Source organism: Aureobasidium pullulans (assembly GCF_000721785.1).
Source record: "Aureobasidium pullulans EXF-150 unplaced genomic scaffold scaffold_2, whole genome shotgun sequence".
NCBI lineage: Eukaryota > Fungi > Ascomycota > Dothideomycetes > Dothideales > Saccotheciaceae > Aureobasidium > Aureobasidium pullulans.
This window is the reverse complement of record NW_021941022.1, coordinates 993,610-1,017,874: the sequence shown is the minus strand read 5'-3', so window position 1 is coordinate 1,017,874 and position 24,265 is coordinate 993,610. Positions and strand designations below refer to the sequence as shown.

Here is a 24,265-nt window from a genome sequence, read left to right as displayed (position 1 = left end):
GCAAACTGAGGGGGACATGCCTCGTGAAGACTTTCGTGGCAGAAATGAATACTGCGAGCAATTCAAACCTTTCTGATGCCACACACCTGTGAAGCTGTGGGACTAAAGGCTATACGAAGGAACACATTTGTTCTATTGACTTGTTGTCATGTAGATAGACTGTTGATTGAAAGTGTAAAATATGCAAACATTCATGCTACAAAGCTCTACCGGGTGGAGACTTTTCCGACATCTGCTTCTCCTGAAACTCATCAGCATGCTCGATGAACATCGAGGCCCTCCCCTGTTGACGTGCTGATGCGTCAGAATCTAATCTGTGTTGGATCGTGGATCCACCGCCAAGCGAGTCGCTGTATCGATGGTGGTTTGATTCAGGTCCTCGGCCGGGGAAGAACTCTGACGCTGGACTGTCAAGAGGCGATATATCGTTCTTGTTCGTTTCGGACTCCAGAGGTTGATCAAATGTGATGCGACGTGGCTCGGCGTTGAGAAAGTCTTCGCTGTCTCTTCTCCTTCTGCTACCGCGGATCAACTCCCACCATGCAACTAAAGTGCCCCACCGCATGAGTAATGCAAAAGTATTGAGGCCGGTAAGCTGTGAGACAGCTGTCAGTGATCAAACTGGAATGGGGACACGGGCACGACTTACTGCACAAACTATCAAACTTGCCGAGACAGCAGCCTCTGTGATTCCAAGCTGTTTGGCCAATGGCAGACACTTATTCTTGTCCTGAGTGATGACAAGACAAGCAGCCCAACCTGCAATTTCCTTTGCGCGGAAACCACGCGCCTTGTCTCTTGCCAGAGATGTGTTGAGATCCACAAATACACCTGAAAGCATAGCAACAACTGCAATAGAGAACAGACAGAGCGAGATGTTACGCCATTGCAGAATGAATATTCTGCGGACTCGAGCCCATGCCTGTTGGCGATTAGCCTTCCAAGGCTTGTCCCACGTGCTCTTAGCGGTGGTTGCGCTGGTAGGAAGTTCGCTCGAAGTGCCTGTGTTACGCGATGCTGATGACGAGCTGGTCTTCCACAAGTTCATCAGGTAGATGTAAAGACAGTAGAAGCTGGTTATTATCTGCAGAGCGAAAGCCAGACTGGCAAAGGCAATCATCCACCCGAAATATGTTGTGAAGGTGTGTTTGTCATTGGGTAGACAAATGATCGTCAGGCGGTATGAGACACCGGTGTATTTCATGCAGACCGCAGTAAGTATTGTAGGGACACCCCAGCAGAAGATTTGAGAAGCAACTAGGAAGGCTCGAGTATCCGGTATATTCCAGCACACTCTCAGGTTGGTCCAGAGCGAACGTGACAGGACCCAGCAGACACATGCCATGCCGCCCCATAAGAGAAAGGCTCCAGAAAAGGCGCACGGCAAATCCGAATACATGTCGTTAGGTGTAATGTCATCGTAGCACATGGAGGGTTTCGCTCCTAGTGGAACGATGATGGCCAACTATCGTGGTGTCAGTCCCAAAGTTATGAGTCTCGAATATTGATCAAGCACCTACCTGTAGGATGACGTTTGCGATGGTAAGGCCTACACTGAGATAGTGACGATGACTCTTCTCAGGGGCTAGGACCGCAAAAGTCAAGAGCAGAAATACACTGGCGATTAAGCTGACAACGCTGAGCCAGCCGGCGACTAGTTCATGGGTAGGAAAGTCTGATTGAAACACGTTAGCTTGCTCATAGACGACCATGTCCGCACACTTACTATCAGAGTAAATCAGCTCCGTCAGAGGACAAGGTAAACAACATTCATCGCTGCAAAAGCGGCCTCCGAGGTCTGGCAATTCGTCAGCATTTGGCCTTTATCATTGCCATCATTTTGAGACATACATCCCCCTCCCGAGGTGTAGTTATCTCTACTCAAGAACGGTAGTGGGCATGATGTTCCCATGAACGACATGTTGCCCGCCATACTTTGCGGTTCCTAAAATGCGTTGCAAGAGTTTTGAAGTTTGTGGTGGCGGCGTTGGCAAAAAGTGGTGTTGTTAGTGATTAGCAGCTTTATCGACAAGAACAAAGACCCGAAACCGGCGAACCTCTCGATTAACAGACTTCAGATCGGGCGTTACTACTACTCCTTTGTACGGAAGCGCTGGCGGGATAGGGCTGGACTGGTGGAGGAATGCAACAATGCGGAATGCATCCCCTGCCACATCACTTTGAAACCATGTGGAGAGCGTGGTCAGCCATTCAAAGAAACAAAAGGTTCAGAATAACATTGACCTATGCTTGGGTATTCCGTGTCAACTAATTTTGCCATCGCCATATTGGTCGAGGAACAACGCCTGTACTCCAGAAACTCCTTGATGATTTGCGCCTCCTTCATTGATAGCATGCATTCGTCGACGGCTCTTAGACTGGGAAGCCGTTAAAGCCGATGCGCAGCTTGCCACGGGCACCATCGGTGTGCTCATCGCGCCACTTGGCCTTCCACTCGAGTTCAGCGTCCCTAGCTTCATGGAAGGCAGTTCTGCAATCCTCCGGAAGCTCGTCCAGGACGCCTTGAGAGATGCTTGACAGGCCGTTAGTCGACAGATCGTCGACATCGCCATCAGGACCGGGAACGCCCAGGTTTGCTCTGGAGGCGTTCTCGAAGTAAGTGTCGGTGATGAGATAGTTTCTGGAGATGTGCTCAGGGACAGGTGTGAAGATGGTGGGCTCCCCTTTGTCTTGGACAGGGTTAGCACGCTCCCACTTGATGTGGGTCGGCTGCATGATTTTGGGGTAGAACATGAGGTTGGTGTTGATGTCGTAGACGCCATCAAGGTTTGCACGGCGTGCGGCAGTGAGAGTAGAGTTAAATCGGCTGATGAAAGTTAGCGGATGTCATGGTCAAAGGATGGCGTGGAATAATACCTTGCTTCTCTGGCGTGTTCAAACTGCCAGTTGACCGTGGTGATGTTGGTCTTCTTCTTTCCGGGAGCAGGCTTGCCTGTCTGCAGAGGGACACTGGGGGCGTTGTTGTGGTAGACTTGGCTGGCTCCGTGCCAGGCGACGTACTGGTTCTTGTTGTATGCCTCGCCGGGAGGAGGAAGACGATCGTTGGGATCGGCCAGTTCGCCTTCGATGTCACCTCTTTCCTTGGCTGCTTGCACTTGATAGTCGTCGATGATCTTGCGGCCTCCGATGACAATGCGTGCGCCAAACTCGCGGAAGACGGAGCGGGCAGTGACGACGCCGATTGCGCGACCTTTGTACGAGTGCGGGATGATATCGCGGGAGATCAGGTCCTTCTTCTCCTCCTCGCCGATGATGATCTTGTAGAGCTGCAGGTGCTTTGTGAAGAAGAGGTAGCTGTCGCGGAATCCGGTACAGCGGGCTGGCTCGGTCGACAACATGTACAGTCTGTTGCCGCGGCCCAGGATGGTGAAGACGCGGACGCGGTAGTCACGGCCCCCTTGCAAATGGCCGTCCTTGTTGACCTTTGTCTCTCCTTCGGCATCCTCGGGAAGCGCGACCTCGTCGTTGATCACGTCCATCATGTTGCCCTCCTTGTCGATTGGGACGCGTGTGGCATGCGATGGGCCTCCTCTAGGTCTGCCTCTGAAGCCACCACGGGTCCCTCCAACACCTGACGGGCGTCCTCTCTTCCTGCGCGGGGTGCCAGATTCCGAGCCATTGCCAGTTCCGGGCTCCGGCGTGTCCCAATCGGGGCGTGGACGGGTTGGAGGACGGCCTCTACCACGCTTGCGCGGGATGGTTTCGACGACTGGCGGGCTGCTGCGCCCGCCGGCGTCTTGCTCTTCATCGGCTTCCTGTTCGCCGTCGTCTTCTTCGGCGCCGTCCTGCTCGACATGGTCGCCATCATCTTCATCGTCGTTCTGCACAACTGGATCCGTCATCTCTTCGTCCGACACATCGACCTTGACAGCGGGAGTGGAATTTCCTGGCCAACCATCAGCGTGGATTCGCGCGAGAATGACGACAAGCTGTACATACTTGCTGACAAGCGCAGTCTTGGGCCTCCGCCTCTGCCCCTTCCTCGTGGCATTGTTGCGATCTGTACGATGTTGCCTTGTTGCGATTCGCACAAAGCTAAGGTATGTCTTGATCGCCAGTCACTTGCGCGCCTCCGTCGCTCGTTGGCGGGAACAGCGACGCGTCCGAGCTCCGTCGGCATCTCGGGACATCCCGCTCCGGCGCGCTTATCTTATCGCGAGTCCATCTACAGGCCTGCGACTGAGGGACCAAGGACGACTCCAAACGAGCTGCTCCTATTCCAGCAGACGCTTACTTGTTTATATGCATATGATGGGGGTGTGTCAAATTTTATGGTGCTCGAAGCAAATGAGCAGAAAAGTATACAAAACAGCGTTCAATGTTCCATCACTGCATCATCTTCATGTCGAGAGATTGCCTACTTGATGACGGACTATGGACCGTTTATGAGACTAGTCACTGCTCCAAAGTTGCTTGATGCATCTCTCAGAGTCTGCAAAAGGCCGGCCTGCGAAGATACAAACCCATTGCATTATTAAGTGTACTCTTGCTCGGCTTTAGTAGTTGCGAGTATGCTGCTTGCTCAATCATTAAATTGGCAGATCCTGTGATTCGGGACGCCTCACGAGGCCAAGCCATCGAAGATCTGCGATACCTATGACCTACCGAGGGCCAGCCTTGGGGCATATGATCTGTGGCGGCTGCGGCGAGGCTTGCTTGCATAGTGTTCTCCCTGTCGCATGCCTCGAGTCTTTCCTTATTCTTCAGCTTTACTCTCGCGTACAACGTCTTCTTGAACTGCACGTCAGTATTTGATGATCCTCAGTTGCGAAAGCGTTGCACCTGGACTCAGTGGATGAAGTTTCCCCGCTACTAGCGGCCGGCCATCGATGACATGGCTCCCGCTCCATCTTTCAGCACCTTCATCTCATCATCTTCTAACAATTCATCACATCAATACTCACTACTTGGTCGCGAGTCCTCGTCGTCGTCAATCCTGGCTGTTCCAAATCGCAGCAATCTCAATCCTTCAGGGTCTGAGAGGAAGAGACAACGATCACCGTCCATTTCCTCCTCTAATAAGCACGACTCGCTGAGGAGACCACGTCCTCCGCCCTTGTCATCAAAGTCGAGCAGTCTGATACCGACCGTCTTTATCGAGCCTGCTCCTGCCGACCCTTGGTCCACGAGATCCTTGACAATGTCTTCACCTTCGTCGTCCAACCACCCCCAGCAGTCTCCCGCTGCGGATCTATTGCGACAAGCAATGATGCAAAGGTAAGCTTGCTCCGGACCCTTCCCTCGAGTTTTCAGTCTTCCGCTTCGGTCGTCGGCCGTTCCCGCCGCCTCCGTTGCATGTTGTTCAGACCATTGCCGCCATGCTGCAGACTCCCGGACGGCCACTGCAATTTTCAAATGACCAGGAGCCGCTTCTAGAAGTCCAGGTACCTGCGGAGAAGAAATAACAATTTTTCTCCCGCTGGCGTCTGCAGCAGAGTCGGGCAGACCGGCGAAGCACATCGTCATTCTGCATAAATTTGTATCGGGCCGACCGTGCCCACGATTCACTGGAGCTGGTGGAGAAGGCCCAATTGCAAACCAAAAGCCGGCAATCAGAGTCAACAACCCTCGGACGCTTCTCCCAGCACTGCGACTGTTTTGACTGACAATTTCTTTGCCTGCCCTTGACAATTTATGCACACCCAACGAGCTTGATCCGTTTCAGAAATTTTCATCATGGCAGACGCTAATCGACTTCGTCCCACTAGTACTCGAGCACCGGACGAAGATTCCGATCATGTTGGCTCGGGCGCGTCAACACCTCCCGGCGGTGTCTCAACGCCCCGTCCTGATTTTACCGATAAACGTCAGCCCGGATTGGCCCACGCCTACTTTGCCCAGGTTTGTGATTCCCTCCGTGCTCCCTTCACACCATCCACCCACCCTGCCCGCCCCTCAGCCCTCTCGCGAACCCTCACACATGGCTCGAGTCTGAACATGGACCCCTCATCACACCCCTCCGCCACGGCGTCTGTCGGTGCCCCTCCACCCACCGCTCCCAGTTCGCCCAAGAGCTCTTCTCGCGCTGGCAGTCAAGGGCCCCCACTGCTCTCCCACGAGCAAGGGGACTCGGCGCTGCCTTCATATCCCACACCGCCTCTATCGTCGGCGTCTTCTCTCCACGGCCAGCAGGTTGACGGAGATGGATCCGCAGAGGTGCAGACTCCGGTCGAGAGGAGCATCTCGGCATCGCCAGCACGCCTCCGTAGTTCCACACTGTCCTCGAGCACCGTAGACACTGTCGTTTCCAAACCCCATGTTTCAGCACACATTTCTAGTCCTGCTACTCAACCTATCACTGTTCCTGATTCTGCACATGCTTCTTCCTTGTCGCCCGAGCCTGAACTTCTGGACCGCCAAAGTAAAGAGCTAACAGAAGACTCAAAGAGTACTCCCCCTCGCACACCGCGGGCCTTGTCACACAATGAAACGGCTCCCGCAGTCGAAGACACTCCCGCTCCTGCAGCACCTCCAATCCCCAAAGTCGAAAAGAGCAGCCGTTCTAGCTCAAACCAATCCAACGGCCAACCTACTGTCGGCACAACAAAGGGCCAGCTTTCGGTGAACATCGTACAGGGAAGAGGTCTCAGACCCAGCACCGCCCCCTATGTCGTCTGCATCTACCAGCTGAACGAGGACATCTCTGGTGGTGCCGAAGCAGACGCCATGGATACCAAGACACAAGAACAAGATGGCAACCAGGACGAAAACCTGGCCAGAGGAGTCGCCATGAAGAGAATGGGCAGTGACTCGGGAAAGCCCATGAGCATTCCCGGACTGGGAAGCCGCCAGACCAGCCAAACAGACATTTCCAAACTCAAGGATGCTGCTTCAGACCACCTCGTTACTGAGCCGTTGTGGAACCACAAGGCTGTCTTGTACGTTGCTAGTCTTGGTCCTCTTTCTCTCCGTGCTGACAACCTCGCAGCGATGTAGTCGGTGATCAATCCGAGCTTGATATCTCCGTGTACGACAAGAAGAATCAGGAAGCCTTTATTGGCCATGTCCGCTTCAGCCCTAACCTTGAGAACTACGACACACCCCACGAGACTTGGTTCAAGTTGAAGCCCAGAGAAGGCGAGACTGACAACGTTTCCGGCGAGATCCAGCTCAGACTCAGCTTCCAGAAGACCGACAAGAAGACATATGGACCCGAGGACTTTGAAATTTTGAGACTCATCGGCAAGGGTACTTTTGGACAAGTCTTCCAGGTCCGCAAGAAGGACACACAAAGAATTTACGCCATGAAGGTGCTCTCGAAGAAGGTCATCATTCAGAAAAAGGAGATTGCACACACTATCGGCGAGCGTAACATCCTTGTTCGTACTGCCACCGCCGAATCACCTTTCATCGTTGGCTTGAAGTTCTCTTTCCAGACTCCCGCAGATCTCTACCTGGTCACCGACTACATGTCAGGAGGCGAGCTGTTCTGGCATCTCCAGCGAGAGGGACGTTTCCACGAAGGTCGTGCCAAGTTCTACATTGCGGAGTTGATCCTCGCACTGAGACATCTCCATCAGCACGACATCGTCTACCGCGATCTGAAGCCGGAGAATATCCTGCTGGACGCCAACGGTCACATTGCTCTCTGTGACTTTGGTCTATCCAAGGCCAACCTTTCGAAGGGCGACACCACAAACACTTTCTGCGGTACCACAGAATACCTTGCACCTGAGGTCTTACTCGACGAGCAAGGTTACACCAAGATGGTAGATTTCTGGTCATTGGGTGTTTTGGTCTTCGAGATGTGCTGTGGCTGGTCCCCATTCTACGCCGAAGACACCCAGCAGATGTACAAGAACATTGCTTTCGGCAAGGTTCGTTTCCCCAGAGATGCTCTTTCGACAGAAGGTCGCAACTTTGTCAAGGGACTGCTGAACCGTAACCCCAACCACCGTCTAGGAGCCAAGGCCGATGCTGATGAGCTCATGGCTCATGCCTTCTTCGCCGACGTTGATTGGGATGCTCTTGGTCGCAAGGCACTTGTTCCGCCGTTCAAGCCCAAGCTCAAGGGTGAATTGGATGTCAGCAACTTCGACCCAGAGTTCACAAACGCCCTTTCAAGTGGCAACTCGTCATCACTCAACGCCCGTGCGGCAGCTCTGGCCAGTGGAGTCAACCCGGCCAGCACACCTCTCAGTCCTACGCTACAGACAGCCTTCAAGGGCTTCACCTTTGTTGATGAGAGCACTCTGGATCGCCAGTTCGGCAACGACACGGCGCACTTGCAGCAGGCACAGCAAGAGTCACAAGAGGATAATGACGAGCTCAAGAAGACAGCCTCGGGCGGTTCCAAAGGCGAGCGTATGAGCGGAGTGGTCTCGTCGACAAACGAACCCCAGGGCATTTTCAACGACGGCATGGACGTATAGAGTCCAGTACAATAAGCCATGATCATATTCCAGACCTCAAAATCAACTACTGGGGGAACCTTCCACTATCAACCCTCCTTTTCGTGTCGACACATAGTTTTGGGCTTCATTCTGACGGTGTTTTTCCTGTTTCATATTGGTTGGCTGTACGGAACACGAAACAAATGGGTCAGGGTCAGCCTCTTTCGGTTTGGGGAGTTTCTTCTTTTGCAAATGGATACGAGTGTTTATCTGACCAAGTACATTGTGAATGCTCGATGCGGGAAATCATACTCTTTGTTTGCATTGGGAGGAGTTGTTGCAAAGACGCTGGCGAACCGTCGGCCTCGACAGAAAAGAAGTGGAAAAACAAAGCACACTTGTATAGATTGACAAAGATTTTATTGTTAGCTTCTGTTAGCCTCTATGCTTGACTATGTCTGTTTCCCATGTTCCCCCAACAAGGCTCACTACACATGCTACCTGCCCAATATGAAGTGGAAGCTAATGTCAAGAGATTGATGGCGTACAAGGGCTGTTGTTCTGACAGGGTCACCCATGGCTGCTTGGAAGACCCTGTCCTTCGATTCTTGTGCTGCTTTTTCTGTTCTGTGATACTCCAATTCATCTACAAGACATTCTCTGACAGCCAATGACTACTCTGGACATCTTGCAATCGGTTTCATCGATGTTGAATCTTTGCCGCCGCTGCAGTGGGTCAAAAGGCAGTTCATGTCGTGTTTAGTTGAAGCTTCTGAAACCAAAGCGACTGGGAACATCTTGACATTCATGGTCACAACACACCTAAGCAGACATATCGGAAGAATCGCGTCTACAACCGTGTTCCAAGATAGAGCTAGCACCATATATCAAGCGAGTAAACAAACATTGATAGACCATTCAAGTCTGCGAACGTTGCGGTGGTGATAGTGGTGTGATCGAGAGCTTCGAGCTGAGCTCGAGCTTGCAACGTCTGCTTGGATACACATCCAATCCGACTATATCAACACAACACGAGTAAGCATTTGCTCTTTGGATATCTCAAAAAGGGTATATTGAACATCTACAACTATGAGCATGCACAATGGCAGACTCGAGCTCAAGAATAGACACGGCAAGGGCCAGAGATGGCATTGTTCCCAAGGACCAAAGAACCGGGGCAACAGGGCAGGTAGCGCCGATCAATTGCCTACCGCGGTAACTTAACGTCATGTTGGTTGTACCTGCCTCTCCACTCTCCACCTCTTCGCGCGCTGGCTTGCGACCTCTCTCTCTCTCTGACAACCTCTCTTCCCCTCGCACAACCAATCCCACACAACGCGTCGCTTGCTTCTTTTGCTGTGCTTTTCAGAATCGCTTAGCTTGCGCGATCGCATTGGTATTCTACAGAACGGAGCCTTTCTACCACACATTCCCAATTCTCCGAAACACCACCATCACCCCTCGCTCATCGCAATCCACGTTCTGTCATCATGAGCGACAAGGAAATCAAGGAAGGAGACCAGGGTAAGTGGGTTGTCCCTTCGCATCGACGCGAGCTTTGCGCAGCATTGACCTATGCGAGCCATTGACGCGTAGCTCTTTACGCGACAATGCTTGTCCCGTCGACATGTCAAGTCGTGCTGGCGCGTCAATGTTTCGAGTCGATCGATTTTCTCGCAAATAATGCTGACATGCTATAATCAGTCTCATGGCAGTGGTCTGGCAGCCGTCCTGGCGGCACCGTCTCGGAGATTGCCAAGGAGGGCGAACTCTCAATTGAGACCAAAAGAGGCAACGAAGTCAAGAAGAATGCCGACCCGGAAGATCCTGCTGTCAAAATCTCCCGCTCAGGCAACGATGTTGTCAAGCGTGCCCACGAACTCGACGTGGAGAAGGAAGGCGACAAGCACAAGGAGGACCAAGGTGAGGAGAAGACGGTGACCAAGGACGATACCAAGGAGAAGAACGGAGACGACAAGAAGGAAGAGGATGCAAAGAAGAAGGAGGACGAGAAGGAAGAGAAGAAGGCCGAGAAGGAAGAGAAGAAGGAGGCCGAGAAGGAGAAGAAGGAGTCCAACAAGGCTGACGAGAAGAAAGAAGACGGCGAGGCAAAGACGGGTGATAAGCGCGAGGCTTCAGATGAGGCAGCGGATGAGGAGCCCTCCAAGAAGCAGCAGAAGACAGACGAGGACGGCGAGGAGAACGGCGACAAGAAGAAGCGTGGCCGACCCGCCAAGAATGGAAACGAGACATCGACATCCAAGCCCAAGAAGGAACCCAAGAAGGCAGCAACCGAGTCGGGAGAGCCCAGACGCTCGAGCAGACTCAACTCTAGCTAGTTGAAGGCGGACGACAGGACTTGAGTGCCTTTGGAGTTTTATGGTAGTTCTTGTACGTTATTCTTGACAATCATGGGCAAACGGCATTTATGCAACACCGACCCTGGCGTGAATCTCCTTTAGGATGGCTTCCTTCTTCTCCCTCATGTGTGTCTTGCGGTGCTCCCAGTAAAAGTAAGTGATTGGGGGTGCGGCAAGCAACAGGCCACCCAGTAGAGATAAGTAGAAGCCACCACTGTAGCCATCCTGCATTTTACGGGGACGTTGCTGCTGAGGAATAGGGATAACATCAGGCGAGGCAGTAGGTCTAGGCTGAGTGGTAGGAGCAGCCACAGGAGCAGTTGAGGCAGAAGTTGTCGGCGGAGGCGGAGGCGGAGGCGTAGACGGCGAAGATGATGGCGTGGTCGAAGGCAGGTCGGCGTAGAAGCGACGTGCAACAATTGATGGCCTAGCCAACGGGATAAAGCGCGGTACGATTCGAGCACGAGTAGCGAGCATTCTAAAGACAGATGTGGTAGACGTGTGACTTCCTGAAGGAGGGTTGGGAAAAAGTTGACATGGATGGCAATTCATCTCGAGGAAGGAGCACGGACCTTGAAGTCTATCAGAGTCGCATGTCATGGTTGATGCTTCCTTGAGGTCCCTCTGTCGTTGCGACAAGATCTTGCACCTTCCGTCTTTGCGACAAGATCTTGCACCTTCCGTCTTTGCGACAAGATCTTGCACCTTCCGTCTTTGCGGCAACATCTAGTCCCTTCCGTCTTTGCGGCAACATCTAGTCCCTTCCTGCTCTGAAGGTCCGCTTGTTGCTTTCTTCACCAAGCCAGAGCATCATCATGGGCTACAGTTCGGCGTCCGAGGGCGAAATCGTCCAAGACAAGGCAACTAGATCGCGAGCTCCCCCAGCTAGAGACAGCGCAATTGACCGCAGAAGCAGACCTCGATCACCGCCGTCGAGGTACAACGACAGGCCTCGCAACAACCAACACTCGAACTCCTCGTCATCATCAAACAAGCGCCCGTACGCCCACCGCTCGAATCAATACCCGGATCAACACACGTATTCACAGCATTCCGATCCCCATGCCTACTCTCGCTACCCAGATGAACGCCACTCCCGCTACAACCAAGAGCCTCCAGAGAAACGCCATCGCCCTCACAGGTCCCCGTCGCCTGCTCGACAACGCGCCCGCCAGCCCTCACCTCCGCCTGCCGTATTGGATGAACCAGAGGAGCCCGCCGTCGATGAGGCCAAGCTGATCGAAGACCGTCGCAAACGACGTGAGGCCTTGCGTGCAAAGCACCGCGGCCAACCACAGCCTCTGCTCCAGCAGGCTCTCCATGTTGCTACGCCCTCCGAGTCCGACTCCGTCATGGCCTCTCCCGGTGCTTCGCTGCCTTCGTCTCCCGCATCTGCCGTCTCATTTTCCATCACCAACGATCAAGATCTTGCAAACCCCGTCAATGCGAATCCAGACTCTCCTGCCGCACTGAATGCCCCGTCAGCCGCTGATTACGACCCCACCATGGACATGCAAGAAGACAGGCTCAATGCTCATCTCTCAGCTGCTACCTACGACGAGACCAAGGACAAAGACCCCGAACCTGCTAAGCCACAGGCTGTCCCGGAGGAGTTGGATATGTTTGCAGACGAAGAAAATGACGATATGTTCGCCCTTGAGCCTGCCACCGGTCACAAAAAGGACGACGGCACTCAAGCCGTGCGCATCCCTGAGGCCAAGCAACTAGATCGCAGTATGCTTGATGATTGGGACGATCCCGAAGGCTACTACCGTATCATTCTAGGCGAGCTTCTTGATGACCGCTATCATGTTCAAACCAATCTTGGAAAAGGTGTTTTCTCTGCAGTCGTTCGTGCTCTGGATGCCACCACTAATCGCACTGTTGCCATCAAGATCATACGTACCCAGGAATCCATGTAAGTCTCTCCTCATTTTAAGTCTTTGTGTCAACGGCAACTAAATTATATACCAGGTACAAAGCTGGTATGAAGGAGATTGAGATTCTGCAAAAGCTAGCCGAAGCAGATCCCGAGGACAAGAAGCATATCATTCGTCTTGAACGTCACTTCGAGCACAAGGGCCATCTTTGCATGGTCTTTGAAAACCTGAGTATCAACCTTCGTGAGGTGCTGAAGAAATTCGGCCGCGACATAGGTATCAACATCATAGCAGTGCGTCAATACGCTCTGCAGATGTTCCTTGGTCTTACTCTGCTCAAGAAGTGCGAGATCCTGCACGCGGACTTGAAGCCCGACAATGTTCTCGTCAACGAGAAGCGCAACCAGCTCAAGATCGCCGATTTGGGCTCCGCCATGTCTGCTGACGACAACGACATTACTGATGCTCTTGTGTCTCGCTTCTACCGTGCTCCAGAAATCATGCTCGGCATCAAGCACGACTACGCTATTGACATGTGGAGCATTGGCTGTACCCTCTTCGAGCTTTATACCGGAAAGATCTGCTTCACTGGCTCCACCAACAACCAGATGCTCAAGGGAATATTGGAATGCCGTGGCAAGATCCCGAATCGTATGCTCAAGAGATCCGAGTTCTGGTCACAGCATTTCGAGCCTGATGGTACTTTTTTGAGCCAGGAGATTGATAATATAACTCGTCGGGAAGTGGTACGCCGTATGAACATCACCAGGACCGTACCCGCCAAGGAGCTCAAGGCGCGGTTGTTTGCCAGCTCCAAAGGATTGAGCCCTGCTGATGCCAAAGAGTTGAATCTCTTCGCTGATCTTCTGGATAAGTGTCTTGCCGTCGACCCCGTAAGAAGGATCAGTCCTACGGATGCTCTCAAACATCCATTCATTCTTCGACCTGGACCCGTTCCTCCCAATAACACCAAATAAATGAACTGCATAGCTATTTGACACGACTCTGGTTTGGAAGTGATCGTGCGTTTCGATAGTCACACGCGTGACAGTCTTCGACACACGGGGACGTGGAAACCGGAATGTTCACCGTCCATGAAGCAGACAGGAAGAGAAGTAAAAGTCGTCGATCCTCGATGTTGTTTTGACTGCCGTACTCTACGGGTATCCCTTGAGAACAGAAAACTTCAGCAAAAGATCAGCATCCTGAACGCTTACATTGCCAAGATATTGCTGTCTTAAGGCCAGCAGTGACAGCAGCAGCAGCAGCAACAGCAACAGCAACTACGTGCGACTCACCGCATTGCACACCGCTCTCTGTAGAACGGAACGTTCCATCTTCCTCGACTGACATTGCCCAAGCTGAGCCCCATCTTTCAGCACGGCTGCATTGCTTGACAATCAATCTATCATTTAAGAGTGCAAGTATAGTATACCACACGGCCAAGTCAGGCTCGGACAAGAGACAACCGTCTCAAATTTTGTCTCAGTGGGGTTGTCTGCTTTGATGTCCTTCCGGCACCAACATCCGAGCAGCAATAATTAGTTTAAAGTTCGAAGGGCAACGTGGAAATGAAGAAGAACAACAATATCACTATACAATATAGAACAAGTCATCAATTGCGGCCGTATTTCACTCGTGTTCGACCGATCTTCTGGAAAAGCCGTTCGATACATTGCCTTGTGCCGCACGTGTATCCAAGACATGTATACCGACTTTATGCTGGCGGTGTGCTGTAGCGACGGGAGAGCGTTATTGCCCAATAAACAATCCTTCCACAATGACTTGAGTCTTGAGTAATCTGCGACAAACTCTGGGCGATGGTTCGGTCAACGGCCGCGTGGTTTGGCATATGTGTCTTCGATGCGGCTCAAACAAGCTCTTTTGGCAGGGGGACAACCGAGAGGGCATCAAGATTGGAGACATGGAGCTCCCAATGTCTTAACGGTAAACACCCCGGTGCTTGCTGATCATCTTCTTTCGGTATACCTTTGGCAAGTTGTACGTGGACGTTTGGACAGAGCCCTGCCATTATTTCACTACGAGTGAAAGGGGGATCATATTCGGATGTTTACTCCTTTACCTTCAGACACTGTCTTGGAGAACACGTACTCATCACGAACGAGACGGTTGGGTCAGGAACGTTGGTCGTAACGCTGAAAAGCCCAAGGCCACCCAGCTTTCTCCTTCACGGAGCTGAGCGGTCTTGCAAGACAATGCGTGTGCGCAAAGTACTGTGGAGGAGAAAGTGCATGGCTGGCGTATGGCAATCCGTTCCCTGCATCCCCCCAGTGATGTGTGGTGTACGGAGGTGGGAGACGAGATCTGTATGCAAGTTCGTTTTGGAAGCGCGCTGGCGCTGACATTGCACGCAAAATGTAACAACGGTCGCAATCGATAGTGTCATTGTTTGTCTCCTACCCACGGCACTTGTCGGTTCCGTAGCGACGAACGACGGTTTCTTGTAGGCATTGCCGTTTGGAAAGCAACGGCGGGAAGGTGGAGTAGATGGTGGTTTAAGAAAGATGAAGCAGGTCGTTACTATCGCGATAACCCAGACGCTTGGACAAGCAGGATGGCAGCGTTAGAGGGACGGTGGCAGGCAATGTGAGGGTATGTTAATAAAAGAGAAACAACAGAGACATGAAACGGGACGTTTGGTATATTCGACTGTTGATGTGTTTTGGAAGGAGCAAATGATGCCTGTTGTTGACTTGTGGAACCCATATTAGCCGTTGAGCACGAGGACAGTTCGAGGTATTGATGTCTGATAGGCTGTCTTTGATGTATGAAACCCCAATACCTTGGGTAAAAGTTCATTGCGACTGTTGGGACGAAATGATCTTCTTCGATTGTAACCGATTCATTGAAACGAGCATGAGACAAAGGAGAGGATGGGACGAAGGGAAGAGAGAGTCAGAGCAGGCAGGATTGAGCAGACTACTGCATGCCTTGGCCGAGGCCTCTGCAGAGCGGAGGCTGTACGTGTACATCAGAAAGCCGTCGAGTGTCGTTGATCGTCCTGGAAGCCACCTCAGCAAAGCGAAAGTCGGTATGCCCATGGATACCTGTGGGCTGACCGCTGAGAAGCGGTATGCGCAAGCGCACCTGCAACGTCGAGGCACTTTTTGATTGGACAAGTGGACACTGCGGGCTTGGATCTCCAAACCGTTTCTCAAACTGCCTGTCTAGCGCAACGGATCATGGAAAAGGGGGTTGAACTTTCGAAGGATGTGCATCGTGCACAAGGAAGCGGTGTAAGCGTTGGCATGCTCGAACAACTCAAAAGGCTTTGAAGTGCAAGCAGCCGGGCGCCGGACGCAGGAGCGACCAGCGGACGGCCAAAACTATCGTCCCGTAACGGCTAGCGTCAAACAGACCTTAGCGTCGTTCGACGTGTTTTTCGCCCTTCCAACACACGAGTTTCAAAGCTCCCAAGATTGAGATTGCCATGGCTTCTCGCGATACAATTTGCAAAGCCGTGCCAACCGCCTGCGCCCATACGATAGTAGTTGCGAGATGCATGCATAGTGTGGTGCCTACATGCGTTTTCGGTCTCTGAGCTACCGAAGATGCACCTGCGAAAAAAGACAGCTCGCATTAGAGAAACATTGGACGACACTCGTCGTTGAATCTGCAGCATTCCCAAGACGACATGCATTGCTATTAGATGGGATGTGCTTCATGTTGGAGGGAGCACGCGCCCGCGCTGTCACAGTCACAGAATGAGTGAGTTTATGCGTGCTTATCGTCGAGCATCCCGAATCCTAGCGCATCGGTTTGCTTGCAGCAGTACCGGAGAGTCACCTACAGACGCGGGCTGTCATCGGTTGCCGCGGATGAGCCTCGCGGGCGCAATATCGTAACCTCGCATTGGCGACGCGTATGGGCTATGGATAGGCAGGGGACTTGCTGCAAGTAGACTGGCTTCATCGTGAAAGTGGAGGACAGGGTGCTTGCATTTCTCTGCACCGTCCACATCTTCTTTTTTCTTCCTTCTGCGCTGTTGAGTCATTTGTATGCGGTGGTCTGGGGTCTGGATTCTCCTAGAAGCGCCTTGTCGACCCTTGACTTTCGGTCCACCTCTCCTTGTGTCATGACGTTCCAGTGGTCACACTGCTGTGCATGCAACCACCCGCGGGCTGGTTAGGGGGCTGATCCAGAGTCGATCCTGCACAGCAAGGGAGTGGCAGAGACCAACAGCTGCGTTACTCGTGTGGCAGGTAGGGTCTTTCTCGTACAGTGGCAGGACCAACAACAGGTCGTTTTTCTCTGGCTGCCTGGCGTCTGTTTACGTTCGATCTTGGCCTTGAGTGATCGTCCCAAAAGCTACACGTAACTACAAAGGATTTGTCTCCCAAAATGGTAGCCTTGAGAAATTTCAGCAAATGAAAATTGGCGTTCCAATCAAAGGATCTACTTTTTTTCTCTTTGGCACCATGGCGCCTGACTCTTCCATCGAGAGGACCGGGATGGCCAATTTCCTTGCGCCAACAGGCATCGTCTGCCGGGCTCGAAAGTTGCAACCTGTCAAGATTCCAATCGGCGGCTCGCGGCTCCCAAACACGAACCCAAGAATTAGGACCAAGCGTCAAGCCTCTTCGCAGCCCAAATCTTCGAGAACGTCAAATCTTGGAAGGGTGATCGACAATGGCCATGTGTTATACCATGCACTACCGACACACTATTCCTTCCATAAGCGAATAGGCGTAGATAGTTCTGCCACACCCGGCGGCCACGAGACTACAGCATCAAGGAAAAACCAGAAACCAAGGTTGGGGGTGGCTGTCTAGAGAGATTGGCATGCCACAATTTCTTGAGTGATGTTCGAATTTCAAAACCATGAAAGAGAGATGCGCAAGTTTTGCGAAACAATAACACGCAGCCTTCCTTTGTCAGTCGCAACGCTGTACGGCGGGCGTGCTGTTCTAGCTTTCTCTTCAGCGCCTGCAGCGAACAAACCAGTCGCAAGGCAATGTAAATCACTCTGAGACGAAGTAATTGCTTGGTCATTCCTCACCTCTGCAAGAGTGATACGTGTATTGGAAGGAGCCTGGGCGGCAAATCAGCGCTGACCACAGAGCGAAACGAACTTGCAGCCTGCACAGCGGTGTCAAGGGATATCCCGGCAACAGATCTCATGCCCGCATCGAACCGTGTGTCGCATGCGCGAGGGATGTTGCTGCTTGCTCTCTCCGTGCTGGTGCTTCTGCTGCCGACAAGGAGTGGCATGACGACCACTCTTTGTCCATCCTTGCCACACCCAGCCGTCGGACCAATAAAGTACAAGGACGCATGCGGCAAGGTGGCCAAGTGCCACCTCTCCACCCAACTTGCAAGCTTTCCCGAGACGGCTTTGCTTTTGGCGCGCTTGTGCATGCCCTCTGTGGACCCACCATTCCAACGACTCAGAAATAGGCACACGTTGCGCCACAGAGCTAGTGGCCGGTGCACTAATCAGCAAGCGCGGGCGTGGGTGACAGGCTTCGAGCGCCGCTAACGATCACACAGGATGCTTCGCGTCAGGGACAGAGCTGTGTGGCCCCGCCAGAAAAAGGCCATCGAACACTCTATGCCACACAAAGTATGTCTTTGCTTCAAAGCTACTTTTAACTAGAGCCTGCCGGGACCGTTTGTTCGTCATATCACCCGCCTGAGCCACCTTCTCCCGCCAATACATACATACACCCTCCTGTTCGTCGTACACCCCACGAGCAGCACTACTATCCATCTATTCCGACCAAGTTTCTTTTTTTCTATCGAGCACATCCATTCATTCATATACGGTTCTTGTCCACCACTTCAAAACCGTCAAAGTCATTCGGGTGGCTTCTCTACATTGGACTCTTACATCAACCATCTTCCGGACCACCAGGAGTTTGTTTGATTTTATGCTTGCCTGAGCATTCTTCTTCCAGGATCACCCAACCTTCGATCAGGAGTTTCCTAACATCGCCTCCTTCTATTACAACATGATTCCTACTCCTCCCCCTTCTCCCAGATCATGTGGTGCCTGCGCTCCCGAGGATCGCCTGGGCCAAATTCTTGCCGGATGCATTCAATTGACCGAAGTTCTTGGTGTTGGTGCTTATGGCGTTGTCTACCGAGCTTTTGATATGTGCACTGGCGTCCAGTATGCAGTCAAGGCCTTGAACAAGGTTGGCCTCGAACCCAGACAGAGGACTTTCCAGGAGAGAGAGATCCAATTGCACCACCAAGTAAGCCAGCACCCTAATGTGGTGTCTCTGGTGAAGGTGTTGGATTCCGCCGACTGCACCTTTGTTGTCATGGAATTCTGCCCCGAGGGAGATCTCTTCTCGAGGATCACTGAACAAGGATTCTATATTGGTCAGGATGCATTGGTCAAGAACGCTTTCCTTCAAATTCTTGAAGCCGTCCAGTTCTGCCATTCTGTTGGCATTTACCACCGTGACCTTAAGCCCGAGAATATCCTGGTTTCCGCCGACGGTATTACTTTGAAGCTTGCCGATTTCGGCCTTGCAACCCAGGATTACTACACTTCGGACTTTGGATGCGGTTCTACTTTCTACATGTCCCCTGAGTGCCAGCAATCAAACTCGCGTCCCAACGCCTGCTATGCATCTGCACCTAACGACATTTGGTCTCTTGGTGTCATCTTGGTTAACCTGACCTGTGGCAGAAACCCCTGGAAGCGGGCTTCCATGGATGATTCCACTTTCCGTGCCTACATGAAGGATCGCAGTTTCTTGAAGTCAATTCTTCCCCTCTCAGACGATCTTGATCACATCTTGAGAAGAGTCTTCGACCTCAATCCTGCTCAAAGAATGACCCTCCCCGAGCTGAAGCAGGCCATCCTTCTCTGTCCCCAGCTTACGAGCGAGCCCTCTGCTCCCGCACCCATGGCCTCGCCTTCTTACACTGCTGCCGATGCTGCCAGAGACGCTGCTTACTTGGCATCTGCCCACCTCATGGAGCCTGTCCCACCTATGTCCCAGCTGCCTGCCTCCGGCCCCCAGTACTCGCAAGCCCCAACGGCCGTGTCACACTTCGAGCAGCTTCCTGCTTCTAGAAGCCCACCCATGCCTTCGCCGGAGCCTCAGAAGGCCAACGGCCCTTTCGCTTTCTTTACCAACGGCCAGTGCACTCCTCAATCATACATCGCACCATGGTACAGCCAATTTATGGCAACTCTTCCCAAGCACGCTTCGATCTTCCCCACGCGTGTCTTTTAAAAGGCCCGTCTTCTTCGCTTCGCCTGTCTATATTCACCATTTTCGACCTTCACAACACCAAAAGCATTATTACGAGACTACGCCGCAAATCACGCCCACATATCACGACCTGCTTTTTCCCGTGCGACGGGCTGTTTTGATCTTCTGCAATGATACGATCAACGTTTTCTTTCATCTTATTCAAACATACTTTTGTAAATATACTGGTGCTGGCTGTTCGTGGCTTTGCCTAGATTTCTGGGGGCGCTTCATTTTCGCATTATACACCACATTGGTTTTGGCATACACGGTCAAAGGAGGACTTGCATCACAACTGGCGTTTTTGTTTCTCGGTTCAAGAAGATACCTCACCACACGCTTTCCAAGCTGTGTGTTTCCTGTACAAAACATATTATGAAACTGCCAATACCTTATACACTACTTCCTCTCACAAACTTCCAAGACTTCTGAATGCCTTTCTTTCAACACAAAGTCATGTCCAAGCAGAAAATAAATGCAAAGCCATGCGGCCTTGACCCAAATCCACCATCGCGCATCAACGAGAAGTGCGCAAGCAGCACAACGACATGCAATCACACGCCTGCAGCCACCCAGCCAAATGGCGCCACGATATTTCATCTTCATGCATAGCTGACTGCGCCTCGCGTTACTCACGATTTTGACACGAACAGGAGATGCTTTTTGTGGTTCTCGCTTGCTTGCAGCTCTTTTGTGAAGGTTCGCATACACGAGAGTGTCAGAGTCTACAAGTGTTCGCGAGGGAGTTGATCGTGGTCGACCAAGTTGAACCATGGCCTCGCGTCGAAAAACAGGGCATGTAACAGGAAGATCTGGTTAGACAGTTGAACTTCCCCCTGCCTATTGGCATGAGGTACCGCTGTATGCACACGCGCCATGAACAAAGGTTGCGAGGTGGCTGATCAAGCGCTGCTAGCCCGCCGATGGATTACAGCCTCGAGACTGTCCTGCCGCTCTTGACTTTGGTTGATCTTTTTATTCTCCTTCTTGGTTTCTTCTGCGCCAATGATTGCGATCGATTCTATCTTGTGGTTCTTTTTCTTTCCTTTCGGCATGTGTACGTAGTCAGTCCAGCCGGCCCGGCATTTTCAGATTTTGTCACAATCTTCCGATCGTAAAGTGCAGTCCTCATGCCGTCCATCACATCATTTCGCTTCTTGGACGTGCCAGCCACGCAATTAACTCGATAGTAATCATAGTATGTAATGTTCAGTGGTGAAGCGAAGGGCCGAGTACTGTAATGGCGTTGGGACGAATCCACCCAGACTCAAACCACCACGCAGCTTATTGTATGGCATCTCGATGCGTCTGCAGGTGATCTTGTGCGTTGGGATGTTGCGGCAAGTACTGTAATATTGCCATGGAATAACAAAGATCGAGATTTGCCTCGGAGCGGAGTTCCAGCTGACCTCTGGGAACAGCCCTCTTCCACGGTACTGGTTCCGATATCCGCTGTGGTTGCGAAACTGTGTCACAGTGCAGCAGCAACAACCTGGTGCGTGAAACGAAGACCCTGTTGCTGCGACAAACCGAAACAGTACGTTTCGCAAGGCTGTGCGACCCCAAACTTCACCCTGTCAGTGATGCTTTTGAGCTTCATGGTTGTGCATTGCGGCACCTTGACTGTTCGTCGCAAGTTGATCGGCTTCCAAGTAGCGGACAACTGAGGGCTTGCTAATTTTGGCTCCGATATCACACAGTTGAGCAGACACGCACTTAAAATATGAGAATGACTAGCTCAATAGAATAATAGCTGAGAGTCCTAAAAGCGCTTGACAGGGTTGAACATTCATGAAAGGAAGTAACGGCTCAGAAGACGGTAAACGTGGGCAGCCAATCCCGGCTCCGCATAGGAAGAAGGCATTTCATTGTGATGATTCCAATCTTGCGAAAGCCAGGAAGGCGCACCCATAACAGGTCAATGTCAGATTTCCGTCAACTTGCGATACCAGGACATATTTTGCAACCTTTTTCGCATGTGAAGCCTGCCAGATGACGCCCGCGCAACCGACTCGCAGTGGTCACTTTACTGCTGATCGAATCCCTCTCCGCCACGATGACAGACTACAGCTTGTTCATTCGAAAGTCAGAGGACCGTTTGCATTTCTGAACCCTACCCAAGCACATTACAAACACAAAGTCCACCTACCACCCACGCAAACCCGCCTTGGGACCACTGAAGCGCCCATCAGCACAACGGACGCTGCTCCGCCTCTTGATGCAGCCACGATATCGGCTGCCAACATCGAGTACAAATGGACTTCTCGAGACAACCGCAAAGGTCGGCATGCTTTAGTTGTGAAGAGTCCCTCTGTGGAACATCCAGAGGCGAATGTATCAACCCCTCGAAGCAGCACCCATTGGCGGTCTATCCTACATACAATATGGCTGATGATAACATTCTACCCGGTATGGGACATATCCTGGTGTGTAGCTTACATCTTCACCCTTGGGAGCGTTCTATGGGTAATAAACTCTCTCTTCGTTTTCCTGCCCTTGATCAGGCCTTCGTCGACCTTCCACAACGAAGCTCTTGTTGGCGGAGGCATAACTGCCTTTGTTGGTGCAACCATCTTCGAAGTCGGGAGCATACTTCTCATGTTAGAAGCCGTCAATGAGAATCGAGCGGGTTGCTTTGGGTACGCGGTGGAGTCGGTGCTTGAAGAGCGCATAGACAAAGTCGAGACTGGAAACGGAAGCAGCCCCAAGGTTGTGCCCAAGGACCTTGCCTGTACCCACCACCACCAGAACAAGCGCAACCTGGTAGGGGAGCCGCACCAGATACATCGTGATACATCATCTACGCCCATCTCAGACAAGCAGCAGCCATCGAAGAACGATTCGTGGGTCTGGTGTCCTTCTTGGGTTGAGCTGAAGACCCACTACTTCCACGAGCTCGGATTTATCGCCAGCCTCAGTCAGCTGTTCGGTGCCACTGTGTTCTGGATCAGCGGATTCACAGCCCTTCCTGGAATTCTGAATGTCCTGTCTCCTGGCCTTAGTGATGGTATCTTTTGGACGCCTCAGATAATTGGTGGTACTGGATTTATCGTGTCTGGATGGCTGTTCATGACCGAGAACCAGAAGCATTGGTGGCTTCCAGCACCGACTGTTTTGGGATGGCACATTGGTGCTTGGAATCTTATTGGCGGCATTGGGTAGGTATCCTAACTTTGTTGTTCTGGTGACGGTGCTGACTGTTACAGTTTCACACTGTGCCCTGCCTTCGGCTACGATACCAGTAGCTGGGCACAATACCAGGCATCATGCTCGACCTTCTGGGGGTCATGGGCATTCTTGATCGGAAGTCTGATTCAATTGTACGAGTCTCTCGAGAAGACACCTGTGAGCGTGGAACCTCTTGCGTAGCTGGCGAAGGCGTTGGTGCTGATTGGATATGGTCTTGATCAAAGGCGGTTCAATCGCCACCGATCTCATGCATCAGCGCCGGACTCCAATATTCTTTCTCGTCTGCTTGGGCATCTACCCATACCAGAGAGTCAGCCACAAGATCATCGATCACAGCAACGGCTCGTGCACGCTCCCAGCCTAGGTTGAGTTGGAGCATGGAAACGGTCACATATCCAAGGACTTGGATAGCCTCAAGGACAGTCGACTGATCAGTGTTGAGTTCCTTCGGAACAGACCGGATCATCTGCTTTGAGCCGATTTTCATGACAGTGAAGCCAGAACCCAGGGGTTCCAGTGATTTGACGGCACGGAGGATATCATCACTGAATGGTATGATTAGTATAGAAGGCTTAGTAGGGTGTGCGACTACGTACTCAGACACTTGAAGTCCTCCGCCGATGCCTCTTCCCTTTTCGACTCGTTTCCGGACTTGGGGCACTTCAATCATGCCACCGTTCTCTGATCGAGTTTCGCGACAGACCTCGACAACTCTGACAGCCAGCTCAAAGTAGAAATCGTTGACACTGCCTCCGAGCATCTGTGACCAGAAGCTACCACCTTCGTTTTTGCCGCCTTTGGACGTCTTGTGATTCGAACTAGCAAGTGGGTCGACGCCGATGGCATTGCACATGCGAGCAAATTCGGCTCTGAAAGTTGGATTGGAACGGATCTCAGCTCCATGAGTGATAGAGAAGGAATGCAGAGCCGCTTGGAATACTGAAAGCTGATTTGCTAGCGAGTCGGCATGTGCAGAGCGTAATGCGGCGCCATGTGAGGCATAATGGTCTGAAGTGAGAGCGTTGCGTGAAAAGGCAGATAGCCCGACACCTCTTCTGTTGTTCGCCATCTTGTTTGTCTCTTACGCATTCACAGGCCTATTACAAAGACAAGTCCAGTGAAGCCGTGTTGCTGTCGAGTGAGGACCCTCGGGAGGCAGATGGCCGTTGATGAGGTGCCAAGATAAATCTTGGCGCGACGCTAGTGCGGGAACAACCGCGCGCGCACGAAAAGACGCTTCGGTGCAAATC

The 24,265-nt window shown here is 52.1% G+C and overlaps 11 protein-coding genes across 11 annotated transcripts; 5 read left to right on the top strand and 6 right to left on the bottom strand.

The window, feature by feature from the left end:
• Positions 1–196: 196 nt before the first annotated feature.
• M438DRAFT_265544 (uncharacterized protein) lies at positions 197–1,921 on the bottom strand (the record flags this gene model as incomplete). Its single annotated transcript, XM_029900035.1, has 5 exons — positions 197–595; positions 650–1,465; positions 1,521–1,675; positions 1,727–1,798; positions 1,852–1,921. The coding sequence occupies 5 exons, from the start codon at positions 1,919–1,921 to the stop codon at positions 197–199; spliced, it is 1,512 nt and encodes a 503-aa protein (XP_029764762.1).
• Positions 1,922–2,373: 452 nt separating this feature from the next.
• M438DRAFT_371466 (uncharacterized protein) lies at positions 2,374–4,012 on the bottom strand (the record flags this gene model as incomplete). Its single annotated transcript, XM_029908262.1, has 3 exons — positions 2,374–2,827; positions 2,878–3,907; positions 3,961–4,012. The coding sequence occupies 3 exons, from the start codon at positions 4,010–4,012 to the stop codon at positions 2,374–2,376; spliced, it is 1,536 nt and encodes a 511-aa protein (XP_029764761.1).
• Positions 4,013–4,798: 786 nt separating this feature from the next.
• Positions 4,799–5,601, bottom strand: M438DRAFT_87216 (uncharacterized protein). The gene has a single exon (XM_029910377.1). The coding sequence runs from the start codon at positions 5,485–5,487 to the stop codon at positions 4,915–4,917; it is 573 nt and encodes a 190-aa protein (XP_029764760.1). The 5' UTR covers positions 5,488–5,601; the 3' UTR covers positions 4,799–4,914.
• On the top strand, positions 5,213–8,782 carry M438DRAFT_342147 (kinase-like protein). The gene is made up of 2 exons (XM_029904677.1): positions 5,213–6,899; positions 6,950–8,782. The coding sequence occupies exons 1-2, from the start codon at positions 5,698–5,700 to the stop codon at positions 8,391–8,393; spliced, it is 2,646 nt and encodes an 881-aa protein (XP_029764759.1). The 5' UTR covers positions 5,213–5,697; the 3' UTR covers positions 8,394–8,782.
• A 1,062-nt stretch (positions 8,783–9,844) lies between these two features.
• M438DRAFT_351817 (uncharacterized protein) lies at positions 9,845–10,693 on the top strand (the record flags this gene model as incomplete). Its single annotated transcript, XM_029906748.1, has 2 exons — positions 9,845–9,878; positions 10,059–10,693. The coding sequence occupies 2 exons, from the start codon at positions 9,845–9,847 to the stop codon at positions 10,691–10,693; spliced, it is 669 nt and encodes a 222-aa protein (XP_029764758.1).
• A 3-nt stretch (positions 10,694–10,696) lies between these two features.
• Positions 10,697–11,720, bottom strand: M438DRAFT_87200 (uncharacterized protein). Its single transcript, XM_029910376.1, has one exon. The coding sequence runs from the start codon at positions 11,438–11,440 to the stop codon at positions 10,781–10,783; it is 660 nt and encodes a 219-aa protein (XP_029764757.1). The 5' UTR covers positions 11,441–11,720; the 3' UTR covers positions 10,697–10,780.
• Positions 11,334–13,779, top strand: M438DRAFT_342146 (kinase-like protein). Its single transcript, XM_029904676.1, has 2 exons — positions 11,334–12,632; positions 12,689–13,779. The coding sequence occupies exons 1-2, from the start codon at positions 11,530–11,532 to the stop codon at positions 13,569–13,571; spliced, it is 1,986 nt and encodes a 661-aa protein (XP_029764756.1). The 5' UTR covers positions 11,334–11,529; the 3' UTR covers positions 13,572–13,779.
• Positions 13,780–14,532: 753 nt separating this feature from the next.
• Positions 14,533–15,242, bottom strand: M438DRAFT_342144 (uncharacterized protein). Its single transcript, XM_029904675.1, has one exon. The coding sequence runs from the start codon at positions 14,958–14,960 to the stop codon at positions 14,730–14,732; it is 231 nt and encodes a 76-aa protein (XP_029764755.1). The 5' UTR covers positions 14,961–15,242; the 3' UTR covers positions 14,533–14,729.
• Positions 15,243–18,566: 3,324 nt separating this feature from the next.
• M438DRAFT_371461 (Pkinase-domain-containing protein) lies at positions 18,567–19,808 on the top strand (the record flags this gene model as incomplete). The annotated part of the gene is made up of 2 exons (XM_029908261.1): positions 18,567–19,591; positions 19,646–19,808. 2 exons carry the CDS (start codon positions 18,567–18,569, stop codon positions 19,806–19,808), a joined length of 1,188 nt encoding a protein of 395 aa, XP_029764754.1.
• Positions 19,809–21,818: 2,010 nt separating this feature from the next.
• On the top strand, positions 21,819–23,195 carry M438DRAFT_265062 (uncharacterized protein; the record flags this gene model as incomplete). Its single annotated transcript, XM_029899991.1, has 2 exons — positions 21,819–22,984; positions 23,033–23,195. 2 exons carry the CDS (start codon positions 21,819–21,821, stop codon positions 23,193–23,195), a joined length of 1,329 nt encoding a protein of 442 aa, XP_029764753.1.
• Positions 23,073–24,133, bottom strand: M438DRAFT_342140 (EAP30 family protein Dot2). Its single transcript, XM_029904674.1, has one exon. It carries the CDS (start codon positions 24,082–24,084, stop codon positions 23,245–23,247), a length of 840 nt encoding a protein of 279 aa, XP_029764752.1. The 5' UTR covers positions 24,085–24,133; the 3' UTR covers positions 23,073–23,244.
• Positions 24,134–24,265: the final 132 nt, after the last annotated feature.

Excerpts from the sequence above, each read along its gene's own strand:
- M438DRAFT_87216 (XM_029910377.1), bottom strand. The coding sequence starts at position 5,487 with ATGACGATGTGCTTCGCCGGTCTGCCCGACTCTGCTGCAGACGCCAGC.
- M438DRAFT_342147 (XM_029904677.1), top strand. The coding sequence starts at position 5,698 with ATGGCAGACGCTAATCGACTTCGTCCCACTAGTACTCGAGCACCGGAC. Across the intron at positions 6,900-6,949 it reads TGGAACCACAAGGCTGTCTT|CGATGTAGTCGGTGATCAAT; the intron begins GTACGTTGCTAG and ends ACAACCTCGCAG.
- M438DRAFT_87200 (XM_029910376.1), bottom strand. The coding sequence starts at position 11,440 with ATGTTGCCGCAAAGACGGAAGGTGCAAGATCTTGTCGCAAAGACGGAA.
- M438DRAFT_342146 (XM_029904676.1), top strand. The coding sequence starts at position 11,530 with ATGGGCTACAGTTCGGCGTCCGAGGGCGAAATCGTCCAAGACAAGGCA. Across the intron at positions 12,633-12,688 it reads ATACGTACCCAGGAATCCAT|GTACAAAGCTGGTATGAAGG; the intron begins GTAAGTCTCTCC and ends ATTATATACCAG.
- M438DRAFT_342144 (XM_029904675.1), bottom strand. The coding sequence starts at position 14,960 with ATGTCAGCGCCAGCGCGCTTCCAAAACGAACTTGCATACAGATCTCGT.
- M438DRAFT_342140 (XM_029904674.1), bottom strand. The coding sequence starts at position 24,084 with ATGGCGAACAACAGAAGAGGTGTCGGGCTATCTGCCTTTTCACGCAAC.